The sequence below is a fragment of the Leptosomus discolor genome, chromosome 6 (assembly GCF_034619465.1).
Source record: "Leptosomus discolor isolate bLepDis1 chromosome 6, bLepDis1.hap2, whole genome shotgun sequence".
Lineage (NCBI taxonomy): Eukaryota > Metazoa > Chordata > Aves > Leptosomiformes > Leptosomidae > Leptosomus > Leptosomus discolor.
Genome location: NC_141396.1, coordinates 55,369,262 through 55,391,062, shown reverse-complemented (window position 1 = coordinate 55,391,062; position 21,801 = coordinate 55,369,262). Strand labels below are relative to the sequence as shown.

Genomic DNA, 21,801 nt, shown 5'->3' with positions numbered 1-21,801 from the left:
AGCTGGCTGGAGGGCAGGACTCAAAGAGTTGTAGTGAGCGGGGCTACATCTGGCTGGTGACCAGTCACCAGCGGTGTTCCTCAGGGCTCAATTCTAGGGCCAGTTCTGTTCAATGCATTTATCAACGATCTGGATGCAGGAGTTGAATGCACCATTAGCAAGTTTGCTCATGATACCAAACTGGGAGATGCTGTTCACTCTCTTGAGGGACAGATGCCTTGCAGAGGGCTCTAGATAGATTGGAGTACTGGGCAATGATTAATGGGATGAAATTTAATAAGTCCAAAAGCTGGATTCTGCATCTAGGATGGAGTAATGCCAGCCACAGGTATAAATTTGGAGAGGAGTGCCTGGAGGACAGCTCTGCAGAAAGGGATCTGGGGGTGCTAGATGGCAGCAGGCTCAACAGGAGTCAGCAGCGTGCCCTGGCAGCCAAGAGGGCAAACTGCATCCTGGAGGGCATCAAACACAGCATGACCAGCTGGGCAAAAGTGTTGATTGTCCCTCTGTGTTCAGCATTGGTGCAGCCTCTCCTTGAGCACTGTGTGCAGTTCTGGGCCCCACAGTTTAAGAAGGATGTGAAGGTCCTTGAATATGTCCAGAAGAGGGCAACAAAGCTGGAAGGAATGTGCTGTGACAAGCGGCTAAGTACTTTGGGTTTGTCCTGTTTGGAGAAAAAGGGTCTGGGAGGCGACCTCATCGGTCTCTCCAGCTTCCTGAGGAGGGGCCATGGAGAGGATGATGCTGATCTTCTCTGCCTGGTCTCCAGTGACAGGACGTGTAGGAATGGTTCAAAGCTGCACCAGGGGAGGTTCAGACTGGATGTTAGGAAGCATTTCTTTCCCGAGAGGGGGGTCAAACACTGGAATAGGCTTCCTAGAGAGGAGCTCGATGTCCCAAGCCTGTCAGTCTGAGGTGTTTGGACAATGCCCTTAATAACGTGCTTTGACTTTTGGTCAGCCCTGGATTGGTCAGGCAGCTGGACTAGATGATCGTTGTAGGTCCCTTCCGACTGAAATATTCTATTCTGTTCTGTCTTAACCCTTTTGAAATACATGGTATATCCAGAAGTAAAGGAAAAGAATATTGTGATATTGAGTGTGTAGAAAAAACAGCTCAGATGTGACTGCTAGTGTAAAAGTGTTTTCAGGAGTGAGAATACCCTCAGTGCAGCTTCAGGTTTGAAAATAGGCTAATGTGGCTAATACTATGGTTCATGTGGTCCAGCTATAGGGGTTAAAGAGATCTGGATTCAATTTGCTGCTATCAGGTAAGTTATTGTAAAACAAGGATAATTATTACTGAGTTTAGAGATTAAAACACTCCTTTCTTCATCTACAGTGACCACTTTAAAGGAAGGTGGGGAGTAGAATGCCTTCTATCTAGGCTAACAATGATTTGAGTTTGGCTATTTGGATTTTCCTGTTTTCATATGCTAACTGTAGCCATTGTTTCAGTACCATAAACAATGTTACTGTATAAACTGACTTATAAAAACCAAACCAAACAAACAAAAGCTGCCCATAGCTAGATTTTTGTTCTTGTGTTATTTTTCTGAGCGGTGATTCTGCAAAGTATGTCTGTTGAAAGTTTTCAGGGGAGCTGTTCTTAAGTGTCACTTGATTGATTTAGAACTGATGACAATAAAAATACCTTCCTCCCTGATGCAGAATAGTGACACCAGAAATAATACAAGGTTGACCTTTCTTCTAGCCTTCATACTTGGTCTGTTAGACGAGATATTTTTCCTAGTGTTTCATGTACATTGTGTTTGCCAGAGCTATGCATACTCACAACAAACTTTTTCTGCTCTATCTAGAACTCTCAGCACTGTACCCGTAGGTATTACAGCCTGTTTGTTCTGTCCATAACAAGGAGAATCTTGAGTTTCTCCTTAGTTAATAATGGATAAATCCATTTCAAAAACAAATGAAGGATAAAATCAGATGGCACCTGCTGAGCTGTAAACTGGTGCTAGTTAAGCTGAGTTGCTTAAGACAGAAGCAGAATAGCTTCACGCTTGATCTTTTGAGTTTGTCATTAAAAACATTCTAAAAACATTTAATGGAAGAAATCATTGAATGAAGAACCACCCCAGTATTTTGAGAAATAGCAAATGAAGGACAGCACCTGTTGATGTGTTAAATGCCTTCTTCAAATGTTGTGTATTAGAACAGCAGGGATACTCGTGTTCTGATGTATAGTATTTAAGTGAATGTTTTCACTGTAGGAATGATGAATTTGGTAGCTACTTATATTTTGCATGAGTTATGTTTGTATCAGTATTGAAGCCAGGAAGGTAACCGCTGGTGTTGAGACTTGCTTACCAAAAAGGTCATAAGGGTATCTGTTAGAAAAAGATGCAACTTGGACAGCATTGCCAAATGTAGTGTTAAAGCTTGTTTTTATTGTCTGTGGAAATGCTCTTATTTAGTGTGTCTCTCTTTTTACCTCTCTTCCCCCTGTGCAGCATCTGGAGACCAGACAGCTCACATCTGGAGATACATAGTACAGTTGCCTGCACCTCAGCCAACTGCAGACTGCAATGTAAGCAATCAGCTTACTGCAACTAAACTAATTGCACAGCAATTTCATCAGATACAGGGTCTATGAAAAGACTGAATGTTAAATATATACATAATTTAAAATCACATGATTTCAGGATTGCAAAAGGTGGGATTTTAAGGTTTTAGTTTAACAGATACATTTCAGCCTTTCTTTCAAAAAAGGCTCACTTCATGTTTTCAGAGATCTGTGGTGCAGAATAGAATATGGAGCTGCAATTACATTGACTTTTTGTTCAAGGTAATAAACATGGAAGTAAATGAACTGTCGAGTAAAATTTTTTTGGTAACAATTCAAATCGTAAATAATGAAGTTATTTTTAAACTTTTTAAGCAAGTTAAATTCTTATAGCTTAACTTACTGAGACACCTGTATTAGCTATAGTTGCTATGAATTGGAAATTGATGGTAAAGACTTCTATTTTTGGCATTTGATTGTATGTTCATTGATTTCTGATTGACCCTTGCCAGCACTCATCACACTACCTGATGTTCTTGTCCCAGGCTTTTATTATGTCCGTATTTACTGTAGACTGTCAAATGCTGTATTTGACCTAAAAGCACTGTTACCAAATTGTGAAGACAAACATAGTTCGTGGCATTAGCTTCTCAGTAAGCTGAGTAGGGGCAAGAGATGGCTGTATAATGAGATAGATTTCCAAACAGAAAGTGTTTGATTTGGCATTTCCATTTTGAAAGAGCAGTACAAATGTTATCTTTTTCACATCCAAATATCATGACAGAAAAGCGTATTTGTCTTGCGTAAGTGAAATAGGTTTCAGAGGTCGATGCTTCATGGTTAGCAAAAGAATTTATTTTGCATCCAGTTTACATCAGCACTGCATGGTAACTGTGTATCAACCACCAGCCAAATATTGGTGCCATGGTTTTGATTCTAATGGATGAAAAGGTGGCTGTAAATGATTGTCTTCCTAGAGATTAGAATAGTCGGTGTCTTGTTAGATGCTTCCTACCCTTAAAAATAGAAAGGAAGAAAGTCCTTTGATACATGTGCTGCAATGAAACTCGAGGGTAATATAGTAAAGGGAATATAAAAAGACTTACCAGATAGTGAAGGGGACAGGTACTCAGAGCTAAGCAGTTCAGAAGATATTTTAAAATGCAGTAGCTATTAAAACTGCATTTAACTCACTGGTATTGTTCCTCCAACTAAGTTTTTGATCGTGAGCACCTGAATAGGCTAGATTCTACAGAATGAAGTTGCCCACAGTCACATTAAGGGGATTGGGAAGCATTTACACTGTAAAATGTAACTTAGAGACTTCCCTTCCCTTTTATTCTAAATCTCTTTTCTCTTCCATTTTGTAGCAAGTGTCTGGAGAAGATGAAGTTGAATTCTCAGATAAAGATGAACCTGATGGAGATGGAGATGGTTCTAGTGATTGTCCCACTGTCAGAGGCCCATTAACTTCACTGAAAAGCCATCAAGGAGTGGTCATAGCAGCCGACTGGCTTGTTGGGGGGAAGCAGGCTGTGACAGCGTCATGGGATAGGACAGCAAATCTGTATGATGTAGAGACTTCCGAACTTGTCCATTCTCTCACAGGTATTTGTTCACTCACAAAAAGGTAAATTAGTGGTTACTGAAAACACTGGGAAAAGTAAGTTGTTCCTCTGGAGTACGATGCAAATGTGTACAAGACTTAAGCTGCTGCGCAATGTTTTAATGGTTTCTAAAACTCTGACCCTGTAAATCCTCTGAGCATGAATTTGTGTTATTTTAGCTTGTGATCTAACCTATGAAAGTAGTGGGTTTTAAACGGAATGTAGCCAAATTTTAGTTCTTGCAAAATGCTTTTGCTGTGTTCATGGCATGTTCTGAAGCAGTAACCTATCACTACTTAACAGTGTGAAATGAGTAGTGGGCTTTTTTGCTTTTAAGTACAGTTCCAAACTTTTTCAGCAGTAGTAACATTAAAGTTCAGAATGATTGTTACTACTCTTTTCTGTTTGGGGGAAAAAGATAAAATCATCAGCATTTCATTCCAAGTGTATGTGGAAATTAAAAGTCTTGCTTTCATTCCCTCACATGTTCTCATCTGTGATTGTAGGGCATGACCAAGAGCTAACACATTGTTGTACACATCCCACCCAACGTCTTGTGGTGACATCATCACGCGATACAACCTTCCGTCTGTGGGATTTCAGAGATCCTTCTATCCATTCTGTGAATGTCTTTCAGGGCCACACAGAGTAAGTGACAGTTCCTTCGCAGGTTTTTACAAGTTCCAAAAGTATAAATGTATTCAGTTGCTAATCTGAACAAAACTGTTCCTGTGCTCTTTTTGAGGTACTAAGATTCATTCCCCTGTTTTATGAGACTGATTTTCACAGAAACCCCTAACTGTCCTCCTTCAAACGTAACACAGCAGTACTTAATTTCCAAAACAGCAGCCAGGGCTCTTGGTGTGATATGGCTTATATGGTAAGTCTAGGTAAAACTTCTTACAGGTAAAGGGGATTCAAGGTACGAAGTTGTTTTCGGCATCGGTTATGCCTGTAGTTCAGCGGTATTGCTGTAATGCCGTCGGTCAAGCAGACCACCTCTGCTTGTCATGACACCTGGTGTGAAATGAAGGTTACTTCTTTGGAACCAGTCGCGGGGGGGGAAAAAATGCAGGATTAATTTCTGCTGTGTAAGCTAAAGCTTGTGATTTGTACATAAAATGAGAAAGTAAGGGCACCGATCACCATGTTCTGTCAAACCGTGGTTTTGGTGTAACATGTTTAGTTACCCATTTAGGGTTTAAGTTTTTATGCTGGCTACTGTTGAATATGGGCAAATGCAGTTATGAGATTCTGTGTTACGGTGTTAACTTGCCATTCTGTTAATCAGAGCTTTCATATGTGGGAAGTGCAGGAGTAACTTTGAAACACTTTACCAAAGGAAGTGAATCTTCTTTAAAGATTTTGGAATCTCTGAACTTGACAGTTTCAGAAACAAGTTTCACTTCCCGTCTTCAGCATAAAAGATGATTGTAAGTCCTAGCTCAAAACAAATACCACAAATACTTATTCCCATTTCTATTTTTTGTTAATTCAGATGTGTAGTTTGCATTATGACTGAGTTTCAGTATCCACTTTTTCATTTTCCCAGCTTTTGGCTAACCTATGTATATATATATATATATAGTAAAACCTCTTTAAGCCCCCTGGCCACAGATTCCTCAGCTTGATAAATTATTTGGTGCATGACGATCATCCCATATAAGTAGCCATCTTCTGATAGAAGAGTAAATTTAATTTTGTGGTCTGCATCCTAGAATTGTTTCACGCCATCATTTTTGTACTCTTCTATCACTTTTTCTAGAATAACTTGTCAAAGTTGTAAGTTTTTGTGTCCGTTGGTGCCTCTGTTTTTTTCTGAGCTAATTACTTGCTTTGTCCCAGGATGTTTTTTCAGAGAAAGGCACATGGTTGACATTGGTGGTTTTCCATACGTATGCTGAGACCAAACACTGCTGATCTGGCGTGATGGTGCATGCCGTGTTAGCTGGTGTTCTGGCCTCTACCACCGAGACCTATAAACTGTCAGGGAGTTCGTTTTTTTACGAATGGAATAGACCTTGAGCAACCTCTTCGGTCACTCCTCCTCCAGCTTTTAATTGTCATCATGTTTGTGTTTGTCTGTTGTACCGTCTGTGAGGTTTTAGCGTTGACATAGGCTTTTTCACCAAATGCACTCTGACTTTTAAGAGTCTCAAAACTGACTTGGTGTTTAATGGCTAAGGCTGCTCCGCGCTCGGTTTTGAGGAGCTGATTCTGTTACGAATATTCACTGAGGAGTGCAGTCAGGGGAGATGGGAGCTCAGTATTTTGCAGTTGAGACATACTTTGAGGCATTTTATTTTTTCTCCGTAACTGAACTGCCTATTGGCAAAATATTTTTAGATTACTCTCAAATCAACACTATAACAATTTTCTCACGTGAAGCAGCATAGAAGAAACTTTTCTCTGTTGACTGGGAAATACGTACACACAAGATGTTTTTTGGCTTTCCTGAATGTCTATTTGAATAATTTTATAGTTTATTTAAGTTTTTAATATTCCGATAGGCTCTTGGAGCCAGCTCTGTGAACTGGACGTTACGGGCGTTAGCGCCGGTGATTTAAAGCCTCCGCCACAAGTTTCCCCAGCCTCTGGCCACCTGGCCCCTGACGAGCACCTGTCCGGGGCTCGCCGCGCAGCCGCCCTTTTCCCGCCTGTCCCTCCCGGCCGCGGTCAGCCCGGACAACCCGGCGCCAGGCGTCGGTCGGGAGCCCCGCGCCCCCCGCGGCCGCCTCCGCCCCGACGCCCCCGCCCAGCCCTGGCAAGGCGCGGGCCGCCCTTTCCGCTCCGCTCCCTCGCGCCCGCTGTGACGCTGCCTGGCGCCCGCTCCTCCGCCGTGACGCAAAGCGCCGCGCGGCACAGCTCGCGCCCGGCGCTGGTAGAGCGCTCCCGGCGCCAGCAGGGGGCACCGCCGCCGCGCCGGCCCGGCCCCGCCCCGCCCCGCCCCGCCGCCCGGCCCCGCCCCGCCCCGCCCCGCCCCGCCGCCCGGCCCCGCCGCCCCCTCCCTGCACACCGCCCGGAGCGGGTCCGGGGGTGCTCGGGGCCGGCCCCGGTGAGCGAGGTTTGGGGGTCAGTCAGAGTGGCGCGTTGTCTGGTCAGACGTGCGGCAGAATGGTGCTGAGCTGTGGAGGGACTAGAGAGAATCCCGTTACGTGCAGAGTGTGAGTGTGTAAAGGTAACGGACACCTGAAAGCAGTTGCTGTGCATCGCCTTCCACTGTAGAGGGGTGTTCTGTCAGCGTCGGTGTACCTGTGCCAGCTATGGCAGATTATTTGTGTTTTAAGCAAGTGCACTAAGAAATCGCCTAGTATTTTGATGTTCAGAGCATGTAACGGCTTGCTTTATTAAAAGCAGATTATTTCTTATGGCCTGCTATTGTCACAGTCCAAGAAAATAAATTCTCCTTCAGTAAGGCCAGAAGGACTCTGTTGTGATCAGCATACCTCTCTCGAACTTCTTGCACTGGTGCCTGACGTGAATTAGGAGGTAATTTTCGTAGGATTGCTAGCTGTATGTTAGGTTGTTCTAATTATAAAGATTTCAGCTTAGTCCTTGGTAAATTCTTTTAAGTTTCTCATTCCAGTGTTTAGTTAACCTCCTTATTAAACTTTTTGTGCCTCCCTGGTCTGAGTTTGTCTAGCTTCAGTTTCTAGCTGCTGGATTTTATCTTGAAGAGCTTTGTTTCTTGTATGAGGTGATGATAAAAGTTTCCTCTATTCTCTACAAATTACCAGTTCTTTTTACAAGCTACCTATTTTGCCTCAAAGTGTGTTTTCTAATATATTTTGATGTTTATATATCCACAGACCAAGTTTAGTATGTTGGTAGTACTTTTGCACTTCAAGCCTGCGTTCGTCTGAGTCTTGAAAGTACATTCAGGTCTTTCTCAAAGTTGCATCTTCCTAGGGAAGCTTCCGAATCTGTAAACATTGTTTGTTTACATTTTTCTTACATGTGACTGTCTCAGTTTGGTACATGACTTATTTGCCTGTGCCCTGCTTGCATTGTGATGAAAATAGCTTTTCACATTTTCTTTTAGGTTTGGCATGCTCCCAGTTCATCTCACTTACTTTCTACTGATTAAAAAATAATGAAGTTGTGTGGAAAAAAGACTTATTTTTTGCTTAAATATAAATCGTTGGTATTGTCTGATTTTGTGTGTGCACCAACAGGAATTTATATTACTAGTGCTGTTAATGCCCAGTCGCATCCCTCTGAGATGTTTAACAGAGCTCTGGGAAAAGGTTACATTTATATTATCAACCAGACACTTACTTGTTGCATCTTAATTAAGTCTACTTCTTGAGTTAATAGTTGTATTGGGGACTCAAATTCCAACACCTTTTCCCCAGCAGATACGGCTTTAAAATACATGTTTGATAATATGTAGCACCAGCTGTTCTCCTATTGAGAAATTATTGAATTTAGAGATTATTGATTAGAACTCTTCGGGTTGAACTCAGGGGGTGCTCTGAAGAGCAAAATGCTTCTGGCATCTACATGGCAATCTTCTTTTCAGCTTCACTTCTGCTTTTGTGTGCTGACCCCTGCACAGCCATGTCTTTTCGGGGCTCTGGAGGCCATTCTGTTTCCAGCGTGGTGACCTAGTTGGACAGCTCTGGTGTTGGCATGCTCTTGCATATGTGTTTGAGTTTTTCTATCTCTTACATGTGCTGAGGTCTGTCTTGATGTGTGGAGCCTTCTAAAATGTTTATGTTGGAAATCTTTAGCATTTGTAGCTTAAAAAAAAAAATCTTGATCTATACGTGTCCAGTCAAGTACGTTACAGATTTTACACATTTGTTCTGACAATTTAGTAACACTGGAAATAAATGAATGCCCTGTTGGCAACCGAATGCTTATTAGCTACTGGATTCATATGCATCTTTTAAACCGCACGCTGCTTGTGTTTTATGTTTGTAGTGTGTCGATGCTTCTATGCAGCTGAAGAGTTACTTGGTAAATATTAGTGTTTTGGTTTGTTTCATGATGTCAAAGGTACACAGTGGTTGGGCCCATATCTCTTGAAATGCTTGAATAAAAATGTGCAGGACTTCCAAGTCTGGACTTGCAAATACTGTCCTTCAAAGAGTAAAATGTTGTCTTCAGAAGCAGCTTTGGGTTGCTGTCCTTAAGTGAATATCCTTTGTTAATGCTTCTTAATTGTTCAGTATATAGTTATGCACCAACTTGTCATGGTGATTAAATGCGTTTTTGACTTGAAAAATGAAAAGTAAAAAATTTGAGCAGGTACTTTTGACCTAGCCAGGAAAAATTAAGGAGTTTGTTTATGACTGTCAAACTTCCTCATCTTTGTAGCTAGAGTGAGCCAGTGCATCAAACATGAATGTGCAATAGCTGTTGAATCTATACCTTTGTGTTACTTTCTGGGCAAACTCAGAGAAGAAATTACTGCAAGTGGATCTTATGTTATTTCTGACAAAGAGCTGAACAAGGTGGCTTGTAGCACTTTCAGACAACAGCATGTTCCTTCTCCTTTTGCTTGGGTCGTGTGGCTATAGGGTATCAGAAGGGAAAGTTCCTGTTCATCTGCTGTCTGTATGTCTCTGAATATGCAGCTGGGTGGTAAGTTGTGTTCCATCCTGAGAGCTTTGAAACTAGAGAATTGCAAATATGTCTTGCTGTTTCAGCTTTTCATCTTCAAACTCCTACGCTTGCTGGAAAATCTGAATTTAAAAATGTTAACAATACTTAAGCAGCAGCCGATTAGGATGCTGGGATTAATTCTGACATTTAGTGAATTGGGAATTAATGTCAAGGTGGCATTCTGTATCAAGAGACTAATAATTTAGTTTCGTGGACACTCAGGTTTGCCAAGGTCAGCTGGCTTTCCCAAATTCTTTATTCTGCAATTCTCACACTCTGGTACGTGTCTATTTTGTTCTTGAAAGACCAAGTCATGGCAGGCGGGAAATGCCTTCTCTTCAGGCAGCAATGTCGTTGGACATCTCTGTTGGAAAGTAGTCTTATTCGAGGTATCCCCGATGTTACAAGGTCACTGTTAGGTATTCTGTCCAATTTTTTTAGTGATGCAAAACTGTATCTACATGTAGTTCTAAAAATGCATGTTTTGTACCTTTGACTAAAAGCTGTGCTGGGAAAGGGAGTCTTTTGTGCCAAACAGAATGTCACAAGTTGGATGTTGTCAGTGGAGTTCGACCAGTTTAAAGCATCTGATCTTTTTGAGATAGTCCTGTTCTTACTTCAACTACTAATGCCTTCTGTGATGCTTTGTCTACCATTTTCTTGTTGTTTCGAATCAAAGAATGCCTTAGATCCTTAGTGTGGATCCAGCTTCTATAAGAAATGCAGAATTTTTCTGATGAGACACTCTGTTTTCTCCCCAAGCCTTACTGGTTAACTAGATGATTCTGGTATTACTGTTCATATTCCTACCTTGTTCTATCTGCTCTGTTTTTTTATTTTCTCTTGTATTTCCTTGAAAAAGGCCCCAAACTTGCCTTTTAAACACTGTTCCAATACCACATTTTCATGTTGCATATTTTAAAATGAAGATTATGGCCTGGAATATAAACTCTAGGGTTAGCTTTTTAAAATTTTGTGCTTCTAAACATGTACCTATAAAAAACTTTTGGTTTACATTTCTTACATACACGTAACAGAGCATGTTAAGTGTTCAACAGTTTTCTTAGTGTTGTTAGCATCCTTATTAGCTGATAGCTCAAGCATCCAGCTCTGAGTTTGTCTAACCTCCCATGTTGTTAGCTTCTTTGTGAATCTGTTTCAGGACAGACTAGGGCCAGCATATTTTACGTGCCTTCAGCTCATCCAAGTTACCTGTCTTTGCTCTCTTGCACAGCTCGAATACCCCATTTTCTATTCTAAACCCAACCTGGTACTGTCATGGAGTTGTCAAAGTGCTGCAAAAGCAATTTGAAAGATAATATTCTTGGATAGTTTTATTTCCTTTATGTTCTTGAACCTTTTCTGTTGTTGATGAACTTCCTCATGGTAAAAATGACTTCCTAATTAATAAAGAAATATAAAAAAAATGAATAAACTACTCCTTAAGCTATAAGAGTACATGGTTAAAATTAAAAGCCATGTAGCTAAAAGAAAAAAAAATCGATTAGGTGTTTTATTTTGGGGAATGGGGTGTGTAATGTACAAAGTTTGACTATACTCAGTGTTAGCCATTAGAGTTTTGTCAGTCACTTCAAAAAAGATGTAGGCAGTAAATCTGTATCCAATTGCTTATGAGTGCTTTAAGCTTCACTAGAATAGATGGAGAGAATCTTAATTCCATTCTTGAATGCATGCACTAAAAAAAGGCTGTAATTTTTTTCAAATGACCCACAGAAAAGCATAGCTGAAGCCCTTTTCTTTGTATCCTGTTGAATAAAGCACAATGTTTTATAGTGTGGTGTTGTTCTAAAGCTTGCATAACATATGCAGCAATACTGCTGGGATAAATGGACCTTTTTTTATCCCATAATAAATGTAACAGAATTGATTTAAAAATATCTTTACCTTAACTAATTTATTAACTTGCCATTGAGTAATTCTCATAAAAGCTAGTTATTGTTTTCAATCCTGTATCATTTTATTATTTTAAGACAGGTAGTGAGAAAAGGAGATACTGGCAATTTTCTCTAAATGTCATGAAACACATATCTCTGGAATAGATATTGTTGAATTAAATGACTTTTCAGGGCTAACAGTCGTCTCTGAATTCCCCCATCCCCCTTCTGTGTTAATTCCTTCATGGTTGTTTCTTATCGTTTCTCGAATTGGAGGAAAAGCTCTGCTAATATTTGGAGCTAAATCCACAAACAGACTTTGGGAATTACATGTGTAGCTCTTCCTGGAATCAGGTGCCTTCAGCACTTCTAAAACCTGAAGGCACAGTCAAATGTGAAGGTATTGGTGTGCTCCTGACCTGGGACTCCCGTGGCCGATACTGTCGCCCCTCGAGATGGGCAAACTGTTGTCCATATCTGGAGGTTTTAAACCCAGGTCATGGCTCCCCCACAGGCTGCAGGCTGCTCCGTGTGGGCATACGCTTTGTTCCCCTAAAAGAAAGGAAACTCTTGTGCAGGAAATGCTGTCCCATATAGAGCTTCCTTTAGGTTTTGTTGCTGAATTTTACTACTTAAAATGAGAGGCATATTTAAGCACTCAAATTTTTCTGTTTGACTACAATTTGGTGTACATTGTGTAAAAGCTCTGTTTTAGTCCATTTTTTCCAGAACTTCATCCCACAGACAGATTAATGCTTATGAGCAGGTGCCTTTTCACAGGCATGAAAACATGTTGTTTCCCAGTGTTCGACGGTAAATCCCAGTGTAGGCTGCAAATCAAAATGGAAAGAGCAGTGTTAACTTTTTTTTTGGTGCATTGCCAAGAAGGGCTCTGCATCAGCATTTCATGGTCCAACGTTTTTTTTTTTTCTCCTCCCCTATGTGTGAAATTTCAGCAGATTGTTATGCAAAACAGTTTTGTGTCTCAGTGTGACTGGGGAGACAGCTGTTCAGCCTAATGAGGAGTGCTAGCGCTACAGTATTTCTGTTGATTGAGACCCACGGAGGGAGCAGGATGTTCGAGGCCAGGCAGCGGTGTGTGGTGAGGAAGTGCCACGCTGTCAGCTGGAAGTACACGCTCGGCTGCTCCCTATGACAAGATAAATGAGTTTTGTTGGGGTTTGGCGGAGGCTGAAGCTTTTCTGTAGAATAGTTGTAGCGCACCAAACTCCCTGTGGGACCCATGGTTTGAAGTGTCATAAGACTGCTTCCTCTTTGCCAGGTTTTTTTTTTTTTTAAATGTCCTACAATACCTGTCATCTTTTTGAGTTATTAAAAACCTAATGTCTTCTAGCATTCCATTAACATGGATTCTGATGAGCTTTTGTTGACACTTTTTATTAATTTAGCCAAGGGGATGTTAACGACAGTTTCAGCTGGGTTAGAACAAACTAAAGACTAGTATAAGCAGAAAGTAAAACTAGCCACGTGAAAATACAGGGAAGAATCTTTTAATTGTTGTGATATGGGTGGGGTTAGGGATGCAATACTTTTGAAAGGTTATTTGTGCATTGGCTGCTTTGCCAACTTCTTTCTTCCCATACAGACTTTGCTTCCCTTTCTTCTCACCTTCCCCCTTTAGTTGGGCTGAAATCCTGTTTTAGTTTATAAGTAGGAAGTGGCCTTTCTTCTTGCTATTTTGTCTTAATTAAAATAAAAAAAAACTCAGCCAAAAACCAAGATGAGATGCATCTGTCTCACTTTAAGAGATGCCCCAGTTTGGAATAGCAGAGGAGACAAAGTGTAGTCTGTAGTGCATAAGAAGACCTATGGGTGCAGCACTGGTTCGTTGTTTTCTTGAGTCAGTAGTGTTGTACATGTTCCAGAACTTAAATGTAGGTGTTCTTTTAAATATTAATTCAATATGTTCCACTTTAGAGAAACAAAACCAAAAAACCCACCTGGTCTTTACTCAGAGGACAATCCAGTGCTGATAACCCTCCCCAGAGCTGTCAATTTGTGAGAATGATACTGGTTTTGGCCTTTCTAGACTTGCCATTAAGTTACTTAAAACTTCTAGTCTTGCAGTCTTGTTTTTAAAATGAGATATCTTTGAGAATTGAATTGAGTGTATCTCTAAGTTCCCCTAGAAGACTAATGTTTCATTTTTTTTTAAAGCATAATATCTATGTCTGTTATGCAGTACATCCGTATACTGTTTGCTTTGAAACCATGACCAAAATTCTTGATCATAAACAGCGGGGTCAGTAAAAGGTGCTTTTGTATCTAGCCTTGGAATTCAAAGCTGCTTATGAAAAAGGCTGTTTTCGTGGTCACATGTGCTTGCAAATAGTGCATATCCCTGCCTGCAGTGCTTTACAGGGCTGCCTTTGGGAGGGTTAAGACCACTAAACACCTTTCAAGATGTCACTGAAAGCAGCCCGGCAGCCTTCTCTTTGCCTTTCCATCACCTGCGCAGTCCCCAGAGGGAGCTACAGCCGAACTTCATTGCATTTTTGTTTTACAGACTTTTTCTTAGTGTACCCAGTAATATCTGAATGAATAGTTAAGCTAAAAACAGTACAGTAAAGGACTTTGTTTTCTTTTGAGAGTCTCTTTATTTTTACATGAGCAGTAAGGATCAAGCTAACTTAGCGTTGACATTCCGTTTGCATGGCGATCTTTTTGAATGGTTTATTTTGAAAATGATAAACCTAAGAATGAAAGAACTTTATGTGGCCAAAGAAACTTAACTGTGTTTGACAGTGATAAAGGAGAACGAATATGAGATCAAAGAAGCTGGAAAGCTGTTTAAAGTTGTGAAAAAAAGGCACCCAAAGTTGGAGGGTTGTTTTAAAGAGCTTCACAATATATTCCAACTGTAATTTGAATAAAATGTGTGATGGGAAAACAGATCAGATTTGTGTGTTGGCAGCAGAATACTAAAACTGTATGTTCACTCACCTAGGGCTTTTCTGTGACTTAAATTCCTCATGCTGTTGTGTACAAGGAGGTCTCCCAATGTTTGTGCAAAGTTTGGAGATCTAATTGTGGGTTTTAAACTTACAAACATTGTTTCAAATGTGTTACAGCAGTACAGAGTTCAGTGAAAGTATGAAACATTTCACTGAGGTATTTTGCAGCTTCTGTAAAGAACTAGTGAGGAGAGAAATGCAGACCTTGATAAGTCTGATGTACTGGTCAGGCTGCTGGAAGACAAGTGTGGTGCTAAGAACATGCTAACCTGGCCTGCAGTAACTTGACTAGATGAATGAGTTTTCTTCCCAAATGCGAAGGTGCCTGATGAAAGAGACTCATCAGTTGTGGCTTTCGCGTATGTTTTAACTTTTTGACTTTTGGTTCATAAAGTCCAGAAGATTACGTGAAGACCTGTTGGTTCTTATTGTAATCATCTCCCTGGTAGCTTAGCTGCACTCTAATAATGGATTAGGAAACATGGTGTCATGAATAAAGTGGGCCTTCATCCTAATTAAAACTTAATTTAGTGTCAATTTAAATTAAGAGGCTTGCATAAACTGGTCCATTGTGACCTGGCTAGTGCTAATCTCAATCAGCAGCTTGGATAGGACATGAATTCAAATTTCTGCAAAACAGCCAAAGTGACAGTAACAACTGACAACTTAAATTAAAATTACTAAATTCTAAGAAATTGATGTGCATGACCCAAGTTACAAGATAGGTCGTTAAATCAAATCTGTAGAAACAGAGTTGAGAAGCCTTCCCTAATGATTTTAGAGAGAGACAAAAATGCTTTGTTAGTACATTGTGTGGGCAGAAAATAACTGATTTGGAGTTGGGAATTCATGCAGTATCAAAATGAAAATAATAGTACAAAAACCTTAATTGGTTAATATGAAATAATAGGTAAAGATTTAAAAAAAAAATCAGCTCATCATTATGAGAACTGTTCATTTGAGCTCAGCAATGTACTGTTTTCTGAAAGTATAAAATACAAAGACAATAAAAGTCTAAAATAAAATTATTTCTATAATATCTTCTGAAAGTAATATGTTGCACTTCCAATGATGCGAAATATTCCTGGGAGTCTTTCTCTGGCTGCCCTTGTGCATTTGTAGGCATAATGGGTAAATCTTAAGAACTGTCTGGTGATGCTTCTTGCTACTACTACTTGCTGTTTTGTTTTTTTATCTGACAGTCTGACTTTAGCTACTTGTAAAATAGGAGTAGAAATCACAATTAGAAATTATTAAATTGCTGTAGGTATTGCTAGTGGAGTTGTACTGGAAGCTCTGTGTATGCATTACAGCGTGTTCAGGGGTATGTACAAAGTAGCCTTAGCTATGTCTCAGGCATTTTGGATCTCCTCAGCGTCTGTGCTGTGAGTGACAAATGCCTGAGGTAGTTCTACAGAAGCCTTTGGGTGGAAAGTAAAAGAAGTTGCCTACTAGTCTCAAAACACTTGAGAGGAAGAATTGTACTGTGTGCTACTAACTCAGTTTTGGTTGTCTGATGAGCCTACTGAACATTAATGCAGAACTTCAGCAGTGAAGTAAGGTTTCAAGACTGGACGTGTTTAGCTCGTATTGGGATCAGTGGAATAGGAGACATGCCTCCAGAGCGACCTTCCACTGTTGGGCTTCTTTCTTAGCAGTTGGGCCGGTCAAGTCCTGTATACCTTAAGTGACATGGCTTCTTGTAAGAATATTTTTTAATTCTAAAATACCCACTTGGAGTTTTAATTTTTCAGGGGACTTTGGTTTAAAAAAAAAATAATAAAAAGACAAATATTTTAAAGGAAACGCAGGAACAGAAAATAGAACTTAAAATCAGATGCTAGTTTAATAAACAACTTCAAAGCTTGACATCTTTCCTTTTACTCTTCATTGTTTAGCACTGTGACATCTGCAGTTTTCACTGTGGGAGACAATGTTGTTTCTGGTAGTGATGACCGTACTGTAAAAGTTTGGGATTTGAAAAACATGAGGTCTCCTATTGCAACGATCCGTACGGACTCTGCAGTCAACAGGTAAGCAGATCTCTAAGTTATTGTTTTCTTAATTCATGTTTTCTTAATTAATTCTTAATTTCTTTTGTGCGTGGGAATGGTTCAAAGCTGCACCAGGGGAGGTTCAGACTGGACGTTGGGAAGCATTTCTTTCCCGAGAGGGGGGTCAAACACTGGAACAGGCTTCCTAGAGAGGAGCTCGATGTCCCAAGCCTGTCAGAGTCTGTTTGGACAATGGCCTTAACATGCTTTAACTTTTGGTGAGGCCTGAACTGATCAGGCAGCTTGACTAGATGATCATTTTAGGTGCCTTGCAGCTGAAATAGTCTATTCTATTAATTCACTGAATATACATTTAATTTTAGTCACTAAAATTAAACTTGAGATTTTGAAAAAAAGGTCTGAAGTGGTTTTGTAAAGTGAGGTGTAGTCAACATTAATTTTCAGTAAATAAATAGTATTGCTTTTCTGAGATTTTTTTTTTTTTAATACAGGATGCAGATGTTAAGGCTGTTTGAGTATCTAGTATGATAGAAAAGACCTCAATGGTTCAGTATTTTTTCTTTCTTCACTTGTGAATTTTAATCAGGAAAAATTCAGCTGTATCGCTTCCCCTGAGCTTAAACTTGTACTGTCAAGTTCTGTTTGCCAGGCTCACCGTTCTGTACATAACCTACTTTTGTCTCTTCTGTGCAGGATTAACGTATGTGTTGGCCAAAGAATCATCGCCCTTCCACATGACAACCGACAGGTTAGGTTATTTGACATGTCAGGAGTGCGATTAGCACGCCTCCCTCGCAGTAATAGACAGGTAACTGAATATTTATAGCCTTAAAGTATGTCTGTTCTTCTTTCATACAAGGTTAAAAGTAGGATTTGGTCTCTCTAGCTTAAAAGCTGAACAAATGCTGACAGACACTTGTCCATACAAATATGCTGTTGTTAGGTACTGAAAGTGACCAACATGCAAATAAGTAACGTATTTTGAATTTTTTAATTGGAATTGAAAATGATGTTTCAAGTGGATCTTTTCTCCTTATTAAAGTGAAACTAAAGTCTGCCTTCTCTATGAAATGAAAAAAATGTGTGTAAGAGCATTTCAAATGTGTTTTAAGGTCTTGATGTGAATCGTGTCAGAAAAGTGACTCACTATGAGCTTTAACGTCGTGTGGGTTTTTTTTTCCCCAATTACACAGTGTTTAATTTGTTATATAAAGAAGCATACAAGGAAAAAAAAGGGAGGGGGGTGTCAGTTTTGTGAGCTCACCTTGTGTAATTTGGTGATAAATTTTATTTTTTTCCTTCCATGCTTATGCACATACATTCTTGATATTTGGTACCACGTGCTGAACCATCCTTGCTGCAGCCATCAGGTTGTGTGCACTTGTGGTGCTGTTTGGCGTGGCAGGCATCACTGGTGGAGCAAGTTAGGCTGAGTGAGTGTCATGGGTTGAGGCTGGACCGGCCACTAACGAATGACAGAGGCTCTCTGTCAACCCCTCTCCCCTCCCAAAAGGGAAAAGGAGGGAGAACAGGGAAGAGAGACTTTACAGTTTGGAAAAGAAAACTGAAACAGCTTTAATGAAACAATAACAATAAAAGAAAATATAGTAATAAGAATAAGGAAATAATGGAATATATACAATATGTACAAATAGATACAAACCCAATACCGAACCCAACTCCCCCCACCCTGGTGACAATACGTCACCACCACACTGCAGAGCTGGCACTGGGGCAGTCCCAGGCTGGACTCGGCAGCAGACAGGGATGGGATGCAGGAGCTGGGTTCAGGCACTGGATTCAGGGATGCACGGATCGGGATTGATGACAGAAGAACAGACAGAGTCCTCCTTGGGTGTCGGCCATCGAAGAAGAGAGCTTGACCCTCGTGATCTCTCAGTTTTTTACTGAATATGACGTATATGGGATGGAGTACTCTGTTGGTCAGGTTTGGGTCACCTGTCCGGTTCACTCCTCCCTGCAGGGGCGACTTTCTTCGTGCTTATGACTCTTTTCACTCCCGGCACCCCAACACGGAGTCCAAGGTTTAGCAGTGACCTTGGTTGCTACAAGAACAAGTGTAGGCAAGGGCCTCTCTGCATCCCATTCCTTGGTACCAACTATAAACCTCAGGCCTTATCACTGCTAGAAGCAGTCACTGTCTGGAAAAACAGGCTGCTGTTTCAGAAAGTGCAGTTAGTTAGGGGAGACTTAACTGAAAAGTTAAAGCACTGAAACAGAATTAGTTCTGGTTTAGCCCAAACCAGGACAGTGAAATTACTTGGATTATGCTACTTCAATAAGCTTTTTGGGTGGATTCAGCAGCTGTTGACAGAAATTAGGAAAGAGTTTTAAGACTTCAGTCTTTTTTAGTCTTTTTCTAGTTTAGGGGTTTTTTAGTCTATTCTTTAGTCTTGATTTTTCTTTTTTTTTTTTCTTTTTCCTTAATATTTCCATTCAGGCTGACACTACTGAAATCATGGCAGTTTTTATTTTTTAACTTAAATATTGGTGAGAATCCTCCTCGGGACATTTTTGTTACTATTGGATTTGAACAATAGATAAGGCATTGCTTTTCCTCAGTATGACACTCCTCCTGCTCTGTAGTATTATCCTTTCTGAATTATGATTGTGCTGGACACTTAATCTTGCAGGTTTGTAACAAAGTAGTTGCCAGCAAGCAGTTCCATATTTTAAGATTGCTTTTATAAATAAAAATGCTAAAATCAAAATTCTGTTTGCTTCTGTAAATAAAATGTAATTAGATAGCAAACATACCTTGAAAAACTCAAAATTTGGTGCAGCTGTTTGTATGCTTCTGTCATTATTGATCTGATGCTGCTGTTAAGTCTCATTGTTACGAAGACTTGTACCTTGCACAGATGCAAGTACCAAGGACCTTTAGGATTCCCAAGTTCTGCTTGTAAAAACTAGTGTGAGCGTTGGCAAGTTTGCGTTTTGAGTCACATTAACTTGTTGACATAGAAGCTTTCAAAATACATCATAAGTAACACTGCTGTCTCCCAAACTGTTGCAGGGCCACAGAAGAATGGTGTGCTGCACAGCGTGGAGCGAGGATCATCCAATATGTAACCTCTTCACATGCGGATTTGATCGTCAGGCTATTGGTTGGAACATAAACATCCCTGCTTTGTTACAAGAAAAATGAAATGCTGGAAGAATTTTTGCATTTTATGTTGCCATGGACTTCTACACTTCCGCAGACTTTTCTGAACACTGGTCTGCTGTCGCTCTAAAAGCTCTTCCCTAAGTGGGGACTTTAGCAAATGTTGTTCTTGTTACCACATTGTGCACAGTTTGCATGAATTGTACAGAAAATGTGATTATTTTTTTTTAAATTAGTTTGTCTTGTGTATGAACTTTTATATTTTGGCATCCAGTGGTCAATATGTTCACTGTTGCATAGAGCACATAAATGTTCATAAGTTATTTAGCATTTAATAGATACACAGTAGGGCATTACATTTGTGACATAAATGTGAAACTTCTGTAATTAATGTAGAGAGTGTATAGCAGTCTGTTACATTTTTCCATGACTCTACATATCTGCCTTGTCTTAAAAAGAATCTGCAGGGCTAAAACTTTGAATTGAAGTGTGAATTTCACTAGTTGTATGATTGTAAACATTTTCCTGTTTGCATCTGATTTGGAATACATTTTTAGTGCTGCAGTACAGTGCAACTTCAACTCCATTTTTATTCCAGTTACTGGAGAAATAGTAGGTTCGAGAAGGAAAAGGCAAGCAACTCGTAGTGAGCATAGACTGCCAGGTTTATTTGGAATGCTTTTTGTACTTTTTCTTTTGAAAAAGAAAAATACTCATTCTGCCCTTCTTATATAAAGTGATTCTAAAATCTCATGGCATTTCATCCTAGCAAAAATCCGGAATATTATGATTCTAATCACTGAAATCTAGTCAAGCAAATTTTGAAGCACTTTAGTTTATAGCTATTGTTATAAACCATTATGAAAGTTTGACTTTACCAGTGAATGTGAGCTGACCTTTGTAAGAAGAATTGCTTCTTTTTGGTGATTTGTTCAGAAAGGAAATAGGTTTTTGGGGGTAGGTTTTTTTTTTTTTGTTTGGTGGTTGGTTTTTTGTTTTTTTTTTTATACCTACAGTGAGCATGCTTTTAATTGTGTTCACTTCCCATAATTTTATTTTGAGCCAGCAATACAAACTAAATGAGTACTACCTCAAAAATGAATGTTGGTCAAGATGCATTGAATCTCTCTGTAGCCTAGAAAAAAGCACTTTTGGTCTCTGGCTGAAGTACTGTCTCTGACATGAGAGGAAAGACAATCATACTAAATGTGATCCTTAAGGTAATTAACACTTAAAGCTAATGGAGCAATACGTTAAGTAAACATTATCTGTCACCTTTCTGTTCTCAGCCATGGCAAGGGCTGCCGCAGTCCCTATTCTGTTCCAAAAGGAGGTAATTAACACAGGTCTCCCTTCTTTCTCCCAGATGATCTTACTGTGGTTTTGTTCCTCACTGCGCTGAGCCTTTTGCACTGGCAGTGGGGTGTTGTACCACCGCTGCGGATTATGTGAGTACATGCGGGTGGCAGCTGATGTCTTGGAAAGAACAAAAAGGCTGCTTCAGACAGACACTTGTTTTTAGCTAAAGGGAGACGCTGCCCCTAAGTGTCTGACGTATCGCAGTGTAAGATGAAGGGTGAGAGTAAGCCAAGGGTGCTCTCTTAGAGTGGGGATCATGGAGTTTATGGTGGGTTGGCATAAGAGAAGTATTAGGAACTTTTTATCTCATGATTATGATTTCATGAAACTATAGCTGTGCTCATGTCCTCTACAGCACTGTTTATAATGACATTGAGACAGATGAGTTAACTGGTTCTCCTGTTAACTGACATATCCCATTGCACTCCAGTGCCATTATGGGATGATGAATGCATCATTGAGAAATTGTAGGGAAACTGGGGTCCTAGACATAGTTTTGGAGCATAATGTCAAGGAAGCTCAAGATACTTAATGGAGAATGTATATATTGTCTTTATAGTACAGGTCATCTTAATAGCTTGATCCCTGTTCTTTTCTGGTTTTTCTCTCTTTTATAATTTTTTTTTTTTTCAGACACAAGATATATACAGAATTGTACTGAAGTAATCTTAAAATACCAAAACTAGCGAG

The 21,801-nt window shown here is 40.0% G+C and overlaps 1 protein-coding gene across 2 annotated transcripts in view; it reads left to right on the top strand.

Moving 5' to 3' along the window:
- WDR37 (WD repeat domain 37) overlaps window positions 1-19,957 on the top strand; it is a 36,608-nt gene extending 16,651 nt beyond the window's left edge. The window contains exons 8-13 of one of the 2 annotated variants that reach the window (XM_086466559.1): window positions 2,471-2,547; window positions 3,894-4,131; window positions 4,637-4,778; window positions 16,509-16,643; window positions 17,319-17,433; window positions 19,663-19,957. In XM_086466559.1, coding sequence (XP_086322685.1) covers window positions 2,471-2,547; window positions 3,894-4,131; window positions 4,637-4,778; window positions 16,509-16,643; window positions 17,319-17,433; window positions 19,663-19,794 — 839 coding nt within the window. In that variant the 3' untranslated portion in view covers window positions 19,795-19,957. Of the gene's footprint in view, window positions 1-2,470; window positions 2,581-3,893; window positions 4,132-4,636; window positions 4,779-16,508; window positions 16,644-17,318; window positions 17,434-19,662 lie in introns of both variants that reach the window. The other variant, XM_086466558.1, reaches the window with a different exon arrangement.
- The last annotated feature ends 1,844 nt before the right edge of the window (window positions 19,958-21,801 follow it).